Source organism: Dermacentor silvarum, chromosome 3, assembly GCF_013339745.2.
Source record: "Dermacentor silvarum isolate Dsil-2018 chromosome 3, BIME_Dsil_1.4, whole genome shotgun sequence".
Taxonomy (NCBI): Eukaryota; Metazoa; Arthropoda; class Arachnida; order Ixodida; family Ixodidae; genus Dermacentor; species Dermacentor silvarum.
In genome coordinates this window covers 214,216,842-214,232,261 of record NC_051156.1, presented here as the reverse complement: position 1 = coordinate 214,232,261, position 15,420 = coordinate 214,216,842, and the positions used below count along the sequence as shown (strand labels likewise).

The window sequence follows — 15,420 nt, the reverse complement described above, 5'->3', positions numbered from 1 at the left end:
CAAGATGCGCACTTGGAATTTCGATCTCCTGCTTGAGCAGGCCTCCATGCTTGTAATTTCAGTTCGACATTACGACAAGAAAAAAAAAAAAAAAACCTCTCCATATACGCACCGCCGCCTCGTGAGCTACATCGGCGGAATTCATGTCCCGTCGCTATGTACAGGCTTACGGGTTCTGCATTTTAGTATGTGACGCGGCTGCTTAGCTTGACGCTAATCTTGCCAACCCCCTTGTCTGCGTGTTGACCGAGCTTTCACTCTAATTTGTGCGAGAGCAGCTTGCGTGAATTTACAACGCTCGCGTTATCTCCGACTGGTCTCTGTCGGTACTTGGCGCGACCAGGAAGCGACTATACGGTGCTGTGCGAGAGGCCAAGGTCTCCCCAGCCGGGATTCTGCGCACATTCCGCGCTCAAGAACAAAAGCGAGCGTTGCAGCGGTTGCGTCCACTGCTTGGTGTCGCGTAAATCCCGGACCAAATGAACTGCGGTGCGCGCTGCGCTAAACGGCGTTTGTTCGATTCCGACTGGCTTGTTTACGATATGTGGGGCTGTAGGGTTTAGTCTATAGCGTCTGTCAAGCTTTGTTCAATGGACTGCACGGTCCAACTGAGCTTTGTGTGTGTGTTGAGACCTTCCATATACATGCTTGGGTAACATGGAAGACGCGCCCTGCCTTCACTAAAGGATTGTGAAGCGCATCCCGCATTTGTGTAGCGCGACGTGGACAACAACAGTTCGGTAATAAATGAGGTATATGTAGTGCCAGCCGTCGCCTGTTCAGAAACCTTTCATCATTTTCTTATTCTTCTTCTGTGGAACGGGGAGAAATGGAGTATCGAGTTTCCCTCCGCAGTAACATCCACTTATAGCAGAACAGAGCAGGATTTATGATTGGGGCGCTTGTCAGAAAGTGAGACAGTCACGTAGAAAGCAGAGCAGAACCGGCCAAATGCAACTTTCTTTCGCGTTGTCTGTGTTTTCGCTCAGTCACTCATTTCACGAAAATTATCAGTACAGTAGTAGTCAGCCCGCATAAGCAGTTGTGTGCGTGACTGAGCAGTACGTAGTTAACACTGTACGGGATAAAAATACTCGAAGAAAAAGAAAAAAAAAAGGGCTCACCATGTAACAATACAAGTTACAACTAACTAATTACAAGAACCAATACATGAAAACAAGAGCGCACACGTAGTACAATAAACTGTCTCCGCCTTCCAATCGGTGGCAGTTACACGAACCAGCACGCCCAGCAACACGTTCTCCTTAGCGATTCTGTGTCTATGTAGCCAGAGCTTCCTTTATCTAGTAGCCGCGATGTTGTAGTCCACTACGCTGCACCGTTTATTATCATTATTTTTATTATTCTTTTGTCCGTATGTGCAGCGCGTGGATACATCGGCCAGCAGCTGCTTTTGGCTCGCTCAAATTACTTTGCACTCGGCGGAGGAGATGCGCAGCGCTATCTCGGCGTCCCGCATCACGCAATGCTTTGCGAAAGAAAAAAAACCGCGTGAGGTCATCCTCTTATCTCTGCCGCGTGCCTTTTTCAGTCCCTGCGCAAGTCGTGACCCTCGCGTCACCGGCAGCGGCTCTCTCTCTCGCCGCACACCCGGACATGCGAATCCGGTTGAGAGTGGTGCAGCGGAAATATGTGTAGTTAAGAAGAATTGTGCTCGAAATGACTTGAAATTTCGAGTGCAATCAAGAAGAGAGCTCGAGCATCGCTCCTGCTGCTTGTCAGCTGAAGAGGAAGCGGACTGACGCCTAGGCGCTGCAGCTGGCCCTTGCGCTTGGCTGGGACATAATAAGGACGAGGTCAACGTAGCTCGGTAGGTTAGGTGTGTCTTGATTGCAATTTAAAGGCCGGTCTATACCGTAGGCGGGAACCTTGGTAAACCAGAAGGGTCACGAGGACGTAGATAGTCGGCGATGCCATATTTACGCCATGCCAGCTCGCGTTGACGTCTTGACCTTATAGTGTTCTGTCAGGAAAAGGGAGAGAGTGAGATAACGTTGCAGTAGGAAAGCCTGGCGTAGGGGCGGCGCCAGAAGTTTTCTGTTGGCGGAGCAGAGCTTGTGTCCACTTTTTTTTTTTTTTTTTTTTTTTTGGGGGGGGGGGGGGGTGCAGGAAGGCATTTCATAACTTGCAAACTCCACGGTGGTTGAAGGAAGGCGATGAGGTGATAAGAGTTGTTTTTTTTTCTTTTTTTTTTTTTTCTTTTTTTTTTGGGGGGGGGGGGGGGGGGTGTTCCAATGTAAGGAAAGGGGGAGATTGAAAGCTCATGGCATGTGCTCATTTTTTATTTTTCTATCTTCCATGTTCTGAAAAAGACGTGAGAATGTGATGGTATGCCTGATGTCAACACTAAATTATGCGGCGCCACAGTCTGGGCGCCGTCTGGTACAAGGATCAATACTCATTAATCAAGTCTGTCGAGCGAAATTGAAATTGATAGAGAGAGCGAGGCGAAGATCGCTCTTAATTTCTACGCCGATTTTCTAAATTTCAATTTTCTTACGCTAACATTGAATCCCTTTCGACCATATAAACGTGATATGCTATTTAGAATAATCTGTCAGCCTATACTGACTTCGCGCGTTTTGTTTGTTCAAAACCGACCTAACGCACGGTGATGTGCCGGCGCTAAGCCGGCTAAACTTCCAAAGCCACTCGTTTCCCTCGAGCATCAAATATCCACCTGGATATATGTCACTGCGCTTGCGTTGGCGTATTACAACCAACGCTACACATCCATGTTAGGACTTCACGATGGTGGCGTGTCTGTTACATTATTATTATTATTATTATTATTATTATTATTATTATTATTATTATTATTATTATTATTATTATTATTATTATTATTATTATTATTCTACGTGGCGTGGCCTCGCCCACGTGTTACCTCTTTTTTTCTCTCTCTGTCTTTTTCCGCGAGGCTTGTCGTTCGGCGCAGCTGACTCAACCCATTGTTTGGATTGCATCACCCACTCGTGGTGGCGCTACTGCCATTGTGTGCCTGCTACAAGTGACCGCCGTCACAAGGTTTTCCGAGTTATTTTCTCGACCGCCCCTATATGAACTGCGTCCAGTGCGGGCGGATCCTCCGCGATTGTTTCTCTCGAAATCGGCGCTGTTTGCGCCTGTGTGCCGCAGCTGCTGCTTTGACGGGCTGGCTGAGAGGACTTCGATTAGCGCCTGTTGGCGACACCCTTCTCACTAGGCCTGAATATCGTTTACCGCCGTTGACTCATCGCCACGTGCTTGTAACGCCGCTAGCTCGGCTAGGTTGCCGAGATCGGTAGTTCGGTGGCGCCTTGTTGTTGTTCCGGGGCCGCGCGTCTTGTAAACGGCTTGTGGCCCCGGGGCAGTTGCCAGTGGAAAGTTTCGATTTGGCCTGGGTACAGCAGTAAGCTCGTCGCGTGAGCAGGAAGCCGTATGTTGGAACAGGTTTTTTACCCCGGTGTAGAGTTTACTCTAATATAGAGGAATTGGGGGTAGGGGAGAGAGAGAGAGAGAGAAATGAAATAAAAAGAAAACGAGAAAGAATCGTTTCCAAGTTTTTTAAGTACTATTCCTGGTAGCGGTAATCTGATTGCGGTGCGCGTGAAACTCGTAAAGCACGCGAAGCAATCGTGTAACGCACTCTTGGGTGCACGTTAAAGAACCCTAGATGGTGAGAGCCACTCGGGAGCCCTCTCCCACAGCCCCCTTTGTCATTTTGGCATGCCACTTAATTTTTTACGAGCTTCGTTAGGCGATTTGAAGGTTATTGTACAGCGTATAACTTGTCGTAGCATCATTGTTCAGCGCTGAAGAATTCATTCGCAGAATAGTAAATCGAGCTCGTGTGTGTGTGTGTGGTAATGTTATGCCGCCGATGAACTAAAGTGCGCAGGAAAACCGCCCGCGCGACGGTAAACGGCACGCAGCGCGGTGTGCTAGCACGGCATCGCTAGCGCCTCTCCAGAGTGTAGTCTCGCACGCGCACCTATATCCGCGCGCAGTGAAACAGCTATGCCTCCTCCATTCGGTGCGGCTGACGCGGATGTTGCCGCGCACGTAGCTCGCTTCATTATTTACCTGGCGCAGTTTTCGACCGCCTGAAGGGCACTGCCATACGGGCACCGTCTTATACGCGTCGCATGGCCTCCAACCCACCTCCTTGCGTCTGACCTGAGATAGGATGGTGTGTTTCATGGCGTCTGAGGCACCCAGAGACACGCCAACGGCTGCGTAGATAAATGAACTTAAAATCGACAGCACATGCCAAACGAGACAAAGGAATCGGGTAGTAAAGTGATAATGAAGTTATTTTCTGGAAGTTGACGTCTGCCCACTACATTCGCTCACGTATGAGTTACACTTCGTGCTCGAGCGAGATTTACAGTTTGAAAGCATTCCATTGACTGCTTTCGCAAGATGCATGAAACAAGACATTTAGGCGAGACCGTAGGAATGCTTAGGGGGCCTGTCCGAAGTTTGACATGTGCGCCTAATTCTTACGTTATTTGCGTCGTCTGAAAGGGCGATGCTGCTTATATCGCCCCTCCCTCCCTCAAAATAATAACAATAAAAACAACACTCGGAACTAATTTCAAATGACCGAATAACAGCGTATAGTTATCGCTACGCGTAGAGCGTGCATGGAGTTTTTCAGTTTTGATAAGGGGGGAAACCGTGTCTAGTTGAGGGTCGCAGACTTCTCGTGGAACACTTCTTTCACTTTGGGAGCCTTCGCACGTGTTTTGCTTGAAAATTGAAATTTTAAAAGAAGACAAGAAAAAACTCTTCTTTCTCAGAAAGGTCCGCGTAAGTAAAGTGGGCAGCAGAAAAGAACGTCCGGGGATGCTGCTCTGACGGCCCTTTAATTGATTCCTCTCTTTTAGCTCTCTTATTTCTTCTTTTAGCTCTCTTATTTCTTTTCTCTCTCTCTCTCGGCACAAATAGTGCATTACTTGCGCAGCTTTCGTGACAAGAGTGAAATAATGGCGAGCTGGTGCAAGAACATGATGGAGATATTGCCACGTATGTTTCCGTTTGTGCGTTCTTTCTGGCCTGTACTGTGATCTGCAACGTGTGTGTTCTGCTTTATTCTTCGAGATTTGTCATCTTTCCCTTCTTCGTATCTTACAATTCTACGTTTCCGTCTCCTTGCTTTACCTTTCCGGTCAAGTGTGTATCTCATTTCAAAACAAATAGCAATAATAATACCTGCCGCCGTGGCACGGTTGTTAATGGCGTGCTGCTTCTGAACACGAGGTCGGGGGTTCGATTCGTGGGCGCGGCGCCCGCATTCCAGTGAATGTGAAAGGCCGAAACGCATACGGCAGGACGCTGCAGGGCCAGTCGGTTTGAGTAGTTTGACAACGCCGCAAACACGTCAAGCTACGCAAAAGCGCTTGTGTGTACACTTACATTTAGCTAAGCGGTTTTAAGAAAGCCCTGTGGTGCAGTGACCCGCGCTTCATTTACGGACCGCGCTTTTCACCCTGTCAGGTAGTATTCCCGTCGAACTCAATTCACGTAACGTTCCTCGTTAACGTTCCTAGTTTCTGAGCACGAGTTAATATTTCTTATAGCATCTCCATTCAAGGAGGTCCCTCACTCCCCACACACCTATACACTCTCCCTCGCTCAAAAACTCGCGGCCAACTATACAACAGACTGTTTCTCGGACTTTCAAAACGAGCCTTTTTGGTTGTCTCCTCTGGCGTATACACTGACATCCCCTACGTCGCGGGCTTGCGCTGTGTCGAGAGCGTGGCTGCAGCCCGTACTCCGGAAGCTCCGGTGCGGATGCGACGCGTGCGGCTGGATTCCGTCGCATGCAGTCCGTCCGTCCGCACCTCGGCGCCGGGGCCACGCGGTGCCGGTCGGATCACGAGGCCGTGATTCCTCGTCCGTCCCGTGTCATCGAATGCCTGTTGTTTTCCGGAACCCCCCCTCGTTACTTCTTCCTTCTGTACCCACCACCTCCTCTCATTTCCTGCCGTTCATCCGTATATGCGGCTCTGCGTCCTGTGCGCGCTTTTCTTGCTTTTCTGCGCAGTTTTGGTTGGTTTCTGCGTTGGCCAAAAGCACGCATGCGGGATGCGATGCGATTCCGGCGCGACGAGCGGCGGTGAACGACCCGCGAATTAACTGCCGGGAACCGCTGAATTTTGCCGGAGGAAAGGCGGTGTTCCTTACGGAAGCGCCCGTATTTGATGACTATACCTGCGGTGAAGCATATAGACCTGTTGCTGCTTGCGTAAAATAGCGAGGCAGTGCTTCTGCATGGAGCTGCGAAGCAGCAACTTTTGAACGCTAGTTGTGCTCGAGCGCTGGAGAAGTTTACGGACAATCTTTTCTCACTCAGGTTCTCTAGCTCACTGATTTGCCGTATGTAAAATATGACCTTTAGAGAATGATTCTTCGGGGTCCCCCACTGTCTAAAATTTCTGAGCATGGAACGCAGCCTGATCGAACGGGCACGGGAGATGGCCATCACTCGCGGATGCTGCGCTTGCTCAGAATAAAAGCTTATTCTCTCTCTGGAGTAGCGACTAAATAACGTGCGCAACTTCTTTTTTCTTCGTTAACGCCTATACAGCACTGAACAGTAGCGACGAACAGTTAAAAAAAAAAAAAAAAAAGCTGTGATGTCGCGAATGGCACTGGAGCGCGAAAGGCAGGCGTGACGTCACTCACGTAGTTGCGGCGTCGCTGCTGTCGCATTGCATGCTGAGCAAAAAGAAAGAAAACAAGACAAAGTTTTAATGGCGCAAATCTTAGCGCGGAGGGCAGAACGAATGCACCTGGCCAGTTTTGAAAGGCCATTCGGCAAAGATTGTTGTTCAATGCTGCGAACAGCGAAAAAAAAAAAAAAGAAGTGTTTACGCACTCGTTCGCTTCCATTATGTATAGCCTTTGTTTACAAACACGCAGGTTATCTATAGCCATAGAACAAACGTTACGAAGGCGCCAACAGCTATATAAATGCGCTGTTTCGACGAACGAGACGTATGGTAATACGGCAGGACTAAAGCTCTCGTTCTGTTGCATCGAGTTGCGTCCTTGACACATGACAACGTGCGAAGTGCGTGTTCCGCTAGCGGTCTGTTCTGTCTCCGTCGTCGTCTGGTTCTGCAGCGACTGCCCTTTTCGTCGCTGAGTGTCAGCAGCTTGTATGTAGCGATTAGCGAAAATTGCCTTAAATGGGTGCGTAGTCGTCGCCGTCGTCGTCTTGTATCTCTTCCTCGGTGGCTTCCCGACGCGTGGCCTTTATTTGCATATCTTGGCGTGCGCGGGCCTCTTTTTTTTTTTTTTCGTTCGCGAAACAATAATCGCGCGGAGGTGTTTTCCTCTTGAGTGCCGGTGAGTGCACGCGCACGGGTGTCCTTGTGCGACTGCGCTTACCGCCCGCGTAGCAAGTGCGAATTAACGGCGGCTTTCGCGAACCGAAATGACCTTCGAGGGCTTGCTTATGCGTGCTTGCGTGCGTGTGCGCACACAAGTGCCACCACCGCCACCGTGAAGCACACTCGAACTGTTTTTCCTCAGGGACACGTCCTGCATTAGCGCGGCGGCGGCGGGCAGCCTCCTGTTTTATGCCCCGGAGCGCAGCTCTCCGTATGTTGCCCTCTCGGGAATTGCTTTCACATTTTCGTGGCAATTAACGCTGGTTATCCGTGAAGCACTCGGAAAGGTGCTCCCTCCCCTCGTCGACTGTAGCGCTATCTGTGGTGGCGATGCCGAGCATCGGTAGCCTCCAGACGACGTGGTTCGTATCTCTTGCGCAACGTTTTTATTTTAGAAGCGAAGCTTTTCTTTGCGAACCTCGCCCGGTTTCGTGACCGTGGGCGCTGCGGCCTGGCTGTTATCTTGCCGAATAGGCCAACCAATCACAGCGGGGCAGGCGCGCCACTGGGTTCCTTGTGCCACCACCAGATGGCGCTCGCCTCCGCGGCGGCGCCGGCCGTGCGGGGAAAAAGAACCAGAAAGCTCGCATTCGCGGCAATGGCGGTGGCATTGCATTAGCCTCTCTACAATGACTGAATATATACCCTTCCGTGTCACCTTGTGTCACCAATAAACACAAACTCGTGTTTCGACTCTTTATGCACTCACACAAAGCTTCGCTGCATAGAGATTCTAACTCGTTGGATCTGCTACAATTTTCAATTATTTTTATCTGACCACGCCGTTAAGCGGTATGCAGTATGCTCGTGGACGCGGATCCAGCCGTAGTTTCTCACAAACACTACTAGAGGAAGCTCTGGCGCTAGCATGGAGGAAGGAAAAATGTAAGAGGGAGCATTACGTCACGCAGCCAACCTTGGCAAGCGAACGCTTCGTGTAGCCAGCATTGCTGGCCCAACACGTGGCCTCTTGCGTCGAGATCACGGAGAATCGAGATTTGCCGAGACGGTTGGTTACCGGTACTTTTTATTCGGTGCGCGCCCGGCTGGCAGCTGCTCACATGGAGGAAGGAAAAATATATTTTTCCTTGGTTTTGTTTTTGTACTGAAAAATCAACCGGGAGTATAAAACCTACTGCGCGCTCTGACGTATCCTCCGTGCTCTGCCGTTTTCACCACGTGTTGGGCCACCATACTCGGCTTCAGTCGCGTTGCTCTATGCTCCCTCCTATCTTTTTCCTTCCTCCACTGGTCCTTCAACTTCCTTCTACGGAAGTTGCTAATAGGCCTACCAGCCACGGCCTCCGAGATCCGGCGGCGCTTGATCTCGGAGGCCATGATTCTGCCATCATGGGGATTTATGGATTTGCGTAAACTTCGTGGCTGTGTCTTCAAGCGACTTTGTTGACTTTGCAAAACCGATCGTTTTAAACAAAATATTGGGTACAACATTCGCGATAATTAGGCGTATACGCAGGCTTATTGCGTTCCTGTGATGAAAAAGAAAACCGTGCTTTCTCGAATATTTAGAAAGATAAAGGAGTGGGACTGCTAACTCCACAAGAACGTCTGAAGAAACAGGCACAATGGTTAGACAAATACGTGCACCACCACGTGTTAGCTGAGCCGATCGCAGCGCCACGGTTTCTTCCCTCTTGTAAATTTTTGCCCAATCTCGGAGGCCATGCTGGAGCTAACAACATCGAAGCGTTACGAATATAGATACGTGTACGCGACAACATTGTCAAGTTGTCGTGGCGGTGAGGTGTCAGTGTCTTCGATTTGTTGTCGCGGACCGCCAAAGACGCTCTGCGTACATACGCCAACGCCCATTGGGTGAAATCAGTGCCTAGGACAGTTCTGGGCATGTCCGGGATGACGGATCGAAGAGGCCTTCGATTAATTGTCTAGTAAACCTTGACTGTTTTTGGTGGGACGCAAATGGTTTCGAGGAATCTTCGGCGCCGAAAGCGGCTCGGGAGCTGTATTTCTGTCCTTCGCTTGAGGGCTGCGCTGTTGAAGAATGTGTGCGTTGTCCTTTCCGGTCCGAGCTGCGGGACCTTGCAAGCGAAAAGTTTTTACATCGGCAAGCATTGGGTTGCCGGTTGCATTCCCAGAAGTATGTGCTCTGCTTATTGACTGGTGCGTTGCTGCTTCCTTTCCTTGATGGCCGTCTTGTGACTATACTCTGGCACCCGGGTATGAAGGACGGGAAAGTTTTGCTAGTGCAACTGCACAAGAAAGGCTTTAGGAACATGGAGCTCGGTGAAGCAATGACTAATTTAAACTTGGGGCGCCTCGGTACAGTCGTGGAAACAGCACTAGCACAGTAGCGCGTCCATGCCATCTTTACTTGGTTGGCGCAAGTATACCGCTAGTCTGTGCTGTTCGTAGAAATCAGCAGTATATACGTACATCCTTTGTCAAATTATTCGAAGCATGTCTAGTCGGCAGACCAGTGCGATTATGGCATCACTCTTGTCCTCAATATATCCAACGCCAGAACCTGCTAACCGGTGCCTGCTAACGGCTAGCAACCGGAATATTCCTATTCTTTTATTTTCCCCTCTCACTTGTACATGATTAAATCACCCTTACATTCTCTCATACGTAGTTTAGAAAAGCCTCAAGACGCCAGTACGATACAGACATTAGAGGACACCGCCTAATAAGAACCGGGCTGACATGTCGACCGTAGCTTCGCCCGGCTTCCCTCCCTCACGCATCTCGCAAAACATTCTCTGTTGATCGTCTTTCATCTTCAAAAACAAATTGTGAGAACAGCGAGTACCTGCAGCACAGACAAGGCTTATATTCATTAGTTCTTGTCGTTAAACCTAGTTTTGCGAATTCCAAGTAGCGGGTGGTGCAGTGTACGTTCTTGCGCATAGATTGTTTTGAAAGCTGGATGCTCTTGCGGTGCGTACCTTGGAGCGAGGGAAGCCACCCATTCAGCATAGTTCTGCCGTGTTAAAATGCAAAAAAACAGGTCCGTTTATTGGTAACAAGCCGAATAAAATGTTATACAAAATGTTATATAAAATGCATCAACCTTATACAGCTGCGACCCTAGAAATGGAAAAAGCGTTGTCGAAGAGGCCCATCGGATAGCGGTAAACATCTCCTTTTAGTAAGCACCAATTGGGCCAAGAACTAGTTCTGAAATACCTGATAAGTATAAAAATTGCATTTATTATACGCTGTACGATGGGAACATAAATTACTTATACGTGACGTAACGCGTGCTATGTAACCATACGCCGACCTCCGGACTACGCGTTGTCGCAGCGCAGTTACGCTGCATCCGGCGCTGTGTGTATACTTATTGCCTCCTGGCAGTACAGTGTGTGTGTGCGTGCGTGCCTACGTGTTGGCACAGTGTTGCGCGAAGCGTGATTCACACGCAGTGCAATCAGTCCCTGTCGCCTTGGACCTTAATGTCCCGTGGCTGCTCTTTCAATAGCGGCGCGCTGCCCGCCTCGGGAACGCAACGCCCCGTGTGAACGACACGTGTCGCGCCCGCGCGCGCACGCCGCGCGCGTTCTTGTTTCCTCGAGCAGGCGTCGCGCGCTAACTAGCGCGAAGTCCTGCTGGCAGGCTGAGCGCCTTCGCACTTCCGTGGAGTGCGCCCTTGAGATGGAGGGTGACCGCGTTTCGCGTGACGCCCTCCCCCCTTCCGTCGTCGGTGGCGGCGTTGCACCGGTAGAGGGGTGGCTTTGATATCGAAATTTGATAGCTGGCATCGAGACATCCGAGCTAGCGGTGGCGGTGGCATAAATCATTGGCTCGTGCTGTTCTTTTTTTTTTTTTCGGTGTGTGATTCGAGGTCAACTGCCTTAAATTAAGCACATAGCGAAGAAAGAAATAAAAAAAAATCAATATATGATATAGACGTGCGGAACCACGCGTCGATCGGATCTGCACCGGTGAAGTGGACAGTTTCACCAGTGCAACGTAAACATGGTGCGCAGCGAGGTCGCATCACTCCCAGCACGTGCATTGCTAAGAGCCTATAGGAAAAGCAAGGGTGGGGTTTCTTGAATGCTGTCGCATCAAGCCCCTTTTCAGTACCTGGGGCTTCCTTATATATCGAAACTTCAATGTAACTATATATAGAAAGCGACGTCACGTTATCTTACACGTTGGTTTCACGTGTTCTCTCGCGCAATTTTCCCCGCTCCTTTAATCAAATTTCGTTAAACCTGCGTGCAGCTATACTCTAAATCAAGTCGAGTCGTCCGACTATGTGTGCAGCGTCGACTGTGACTCAGCTTCGCCACCCCGAAATTTCACCCCTGTGCGCGTGGTCTGTTTCAACTTCTTTATTTTCTGGAAAAGAGCGATCGACCTCGTCGTCGACCGGCCGCGTGCTTTGAGCGAGCATCTGGTACCGACAAGGCGCGGTCCCTGTGACGGGGTCCCGTCGCAGTAAAATAAAAATAAGATCGTGCGGCTGTCAAAGCCAGCCCCGTGGCCTGCAGCTCATCTTCGCGACGTGTCGGCCCTGGCACCGCAGCGTGGCCATTAGTGTCGTCTGCGAGCCCGCCCACCGCGCGTTCACTGACCGCCGCAAGGCGTCAGTGGCTGCGATATATAGTTACGTGTCTGGCGCATACGTGTTCAGAGTTGGGCGTCGCAGTGGGTGCAAAGGGCCACCGTGGTAAGGGCCCAAATAAAGTGAAAAACGCGAATAGCAACTGTTGGATAGTTTTTTCGCTCTCTTTCTCTCTTTCATTTTTCGACGTCTTGCAGCCATTGCACCCCGGCGCTTATTAAGATAACAAATAGGTCATTTTCGAGACAATCCAGAGCTTTCAACTGCGTTGCTCCTGTCATGCACAGTTTCGGCTCACGATGTGCCGTTATTTCGAACGCACCTGATTTGTGCGTTCACCGTTCGAACGCGTACGGCCCATTTCGGGAAGGTTTTGTGTCTGGCTTGACTTAGACCCAAGCACTCTGCAGAGCATGTAAGGCCGGGTTTCGCGTCAGCCGATAAGTAACTAAAACCGACTGCGCGTTCCAGAGAAGAAAGGGACCCGCCCATTGTCCGTTACTAATCCTTCCGTTAGGTTTACCTTTGGTCGCCGTCGCCCGGAGGGCGATCACAGTCGGACATAAGCCCTTCCTCTGGTCCTCTTTTCTGGTTAGCTGACCCGACTTATATACGAGTATAGCTTCAATTCGCTGGACTGCACACAATTGGATATCACTTTACACCCGTCTGCTGCGTAAAGTGCCGACTCTCGTGTGTGAACCAACCCTGAGATTGAACACGCGCCCCGCTACACAGCGTCGTCGTCGTCTGCTGGAGCGGCGGCGCCGGCGGGCCGTTGCGAGTAACGTCCCTATATAAGAAAAGTACCGCCATACTTTGATCAACGCCGCCTCCCTCTCTCCTGTATCTCTGATTTCACGATGATAGCGCGCGCTTTCACTTCTTTATATTTTTTTTTTTTCCGCCTTAGAGCCAAGTTGAAAGTCCTCTGCGCAGCCGCAGTCGCCGGCAGAGGTGGCGGCGCGCGCCCGGCCTGAAAGCTTCAACGTAGACTTTCTAGGTGCGCCACCGTCGACTTGGCTTTCGCAAGCAGAAAAAAAAAAAAAAAAAGCGCTTTAGCAGAGGAGACGGCGAAGGAAAGAGTAGATGGCGGTACTTTTCTTATATAGGGACTTTAGTTACGAGTAAGGGGGTGGGGACCTTGGGCTACGCCGACCACGCCTGGGCCGCATCGATCAAGGATGGGCGCGCGCTAGCGGTACCGCCATGCACGAGAGTCGTCGCCCCGGCAACCGTCCGTAAACAGCGCGCCCCGTCGCCTGCCATGCCTTCCTATGTCGGGTGGATTCCCCGCTCGAAAGCCCCCTCGGGTGGCTTAGGAGGGGAAGACGGGGGGGAGGGGGGGGGGGGGAGGTGACGCCACGTAATCGCTGAGCAGCGCGTGCGTGCTTATTATGCTTTTTACGAGAGGCGACAAACGGGAAACAAGAATAATAAAAGTATATCCATATTGCCTTTCGGTGAATAGTGAGCTGGTCGAGCGTACTGTTATGATTCGCAGTGTGAAAAGATGGCAGACACTGACTTTCAGTTGGTGCTTTATTCTTGTTGCACAAGCGAGGTTGGATGGATGGATGGATGGATGGATGCAAAACTTTAATGAAAGTCCTGAGGTACGCGACTCAGCGTACAGCGGGCCGCTCCCATGTTGGGACAGTCAGGCCATGCCCGACCGCCTCATCGTGGGCCCTCAGCACAAGCGAGGTGTCCTTTTTTAATTACTGTCATTTCGCATGGGTCGCCACTCTGCATGATGTGGCAACAAAAGTAAATGAAGCGTGCAGAAATGTTTTATGCAGGCACCGCAGGAGTGATAAGTATGTTGTCATTGATCATAATTGTCAGGTTGGGTGTGGAGGTGGGGGGAGAGAAAAAGAGGAGGAGTTGGTGTTGGAAGTGGAGGTGCTAGTATGCCTGGCTACTTCCGTCAGTGATCCCAATCCCAGTCACATTGTGCGCAACAAAAAAAAGTCTCTTGTCGAAACATTGGCACCCACCTAAAGCTTTTCTTGTTCAGCCTCTGTTGACATAGGTCTTGGGTCATTCGTTGTCATTGCCTTTGCAAGGTATAAGGCTCGCTTTGTCACAGTATTTGACCTGGATGCTAGCAGCATGCACGTCACCATCTGTAGCATATTAAGGATACTGGCTGCTTAAAGTACATATGCCCAAGGTGCATGGGCCATTAGTGTTGAACACCAATGGTGTTCATCCATTGTCAATGGCCTAATAGAAACCCATGGCAAGAATACACATTTCTGCTGACATTATATTTTTTTTCCCTCACACAGTTGTAATTCAGCCATCGTGTGATACTAATTATACAACTTGCATATAAATTGGAGAGAAATGTGCAAATTGTGGCTGCATTGAAAGAGTTGCAAGGAATTTCCATGCAGTCTAGAAGTGCATTGTGCTGTGCATTAGAGATGATCCGTGTATTTTTCAGCTATTTCTCATAGGAGGGTGGTAGCCATCACTTGTGTTCATGAGCCAAAGTGCGGCCTGCAAGAATCACAGATTTCTGTCGTTAAAGGCAAACCTGGTGCCTAATCCTCTTTTGCAATTATCTAATTGTCACATTTTTTCTATTTAAGTAATGTGGGTTAATGTGCATGCTTACGGGAATCTCAGTGCATGTGGGTTCCCTTACGTATGTATAAGAAGACCATTCTATCCTCTTTCCTCTTCAGGTTTGGTGATGAGCGGGGCTACTACTATGATCGTACGGGGGACCGAGACCCGTACGTGCGGCGAACAACGGGCTACCACGACGAGGACAGCTACCAAAGCAGGGGCCGCTCGAGAGATCGATATGCACGCTCAGCGGCCTCCAATGCCTCTGCCTATCAGGACGGGACGGACAGATGCCAGGCCTCCTCCATCTTGCCTGGACAGTACGGGTGAGTGCTGGGACACCTTTATTCTTTCTCAACATTGTGGTAGTTGAATGCCTGGTTCATGCGGGTCCCCAGACCAGGGACTGCCACCCTGGAGACGCATTTGAAAATATCCAATAAGAATGTTTATTCTCTCTCTCTCTCTGAATGCATAACAGGACATTGCATGTAGAACAGCCAAATTAGATACCGTGTAAATCGGAACCTGTATGAAGTATACATTGGGCAAAGATTAGCTTGCACTCATCTTTGTCTGTTGTGTCTTTTGTGTCTTTATATTACCTTTGTGTCTCACTCAGAATCTTTCGTGAACAATAATTTTGACACACATGAAACCTGTGAACTAGCATAGCGCAAATTTTAAGCATAATGCCGCCTAGTAGACAAATCTATTTGTACATTTACATTCAGAGGTGAGTAGAAGTCATCTAAAGTGCAGAAATGTCTAACAAACAAAGAATGTTAAGACTAGGAAAGGAACTGGGTTGCTTTATCGGAGTGTGAATTTCTGTCGGCACTAGGGGTGTAGCTTGTTAGATAGTAGCTTGTCCTAAAA

At 49.8% G+C, this 15,420-nt stretch overlaps 1 protein-coding gene across 1 annotated transcript in view; it reads left to right on the top strand.

Moving 5' to 3' along the window:
* The window catches only part of LOC119446637 (msx2-interacting protein), a 216,908-nt gene that overhangs the window by 177,207 nt on the left and 24,281 nt on the right, over positions 1–15,420 (top strand). The window contains 1 exon segment of the mRNA XM_037711127.2: positions 14,658–14,867. Coding sequence (XP_037567055.2) covers positions 14,658–14,867 — 210 coding nt within the window.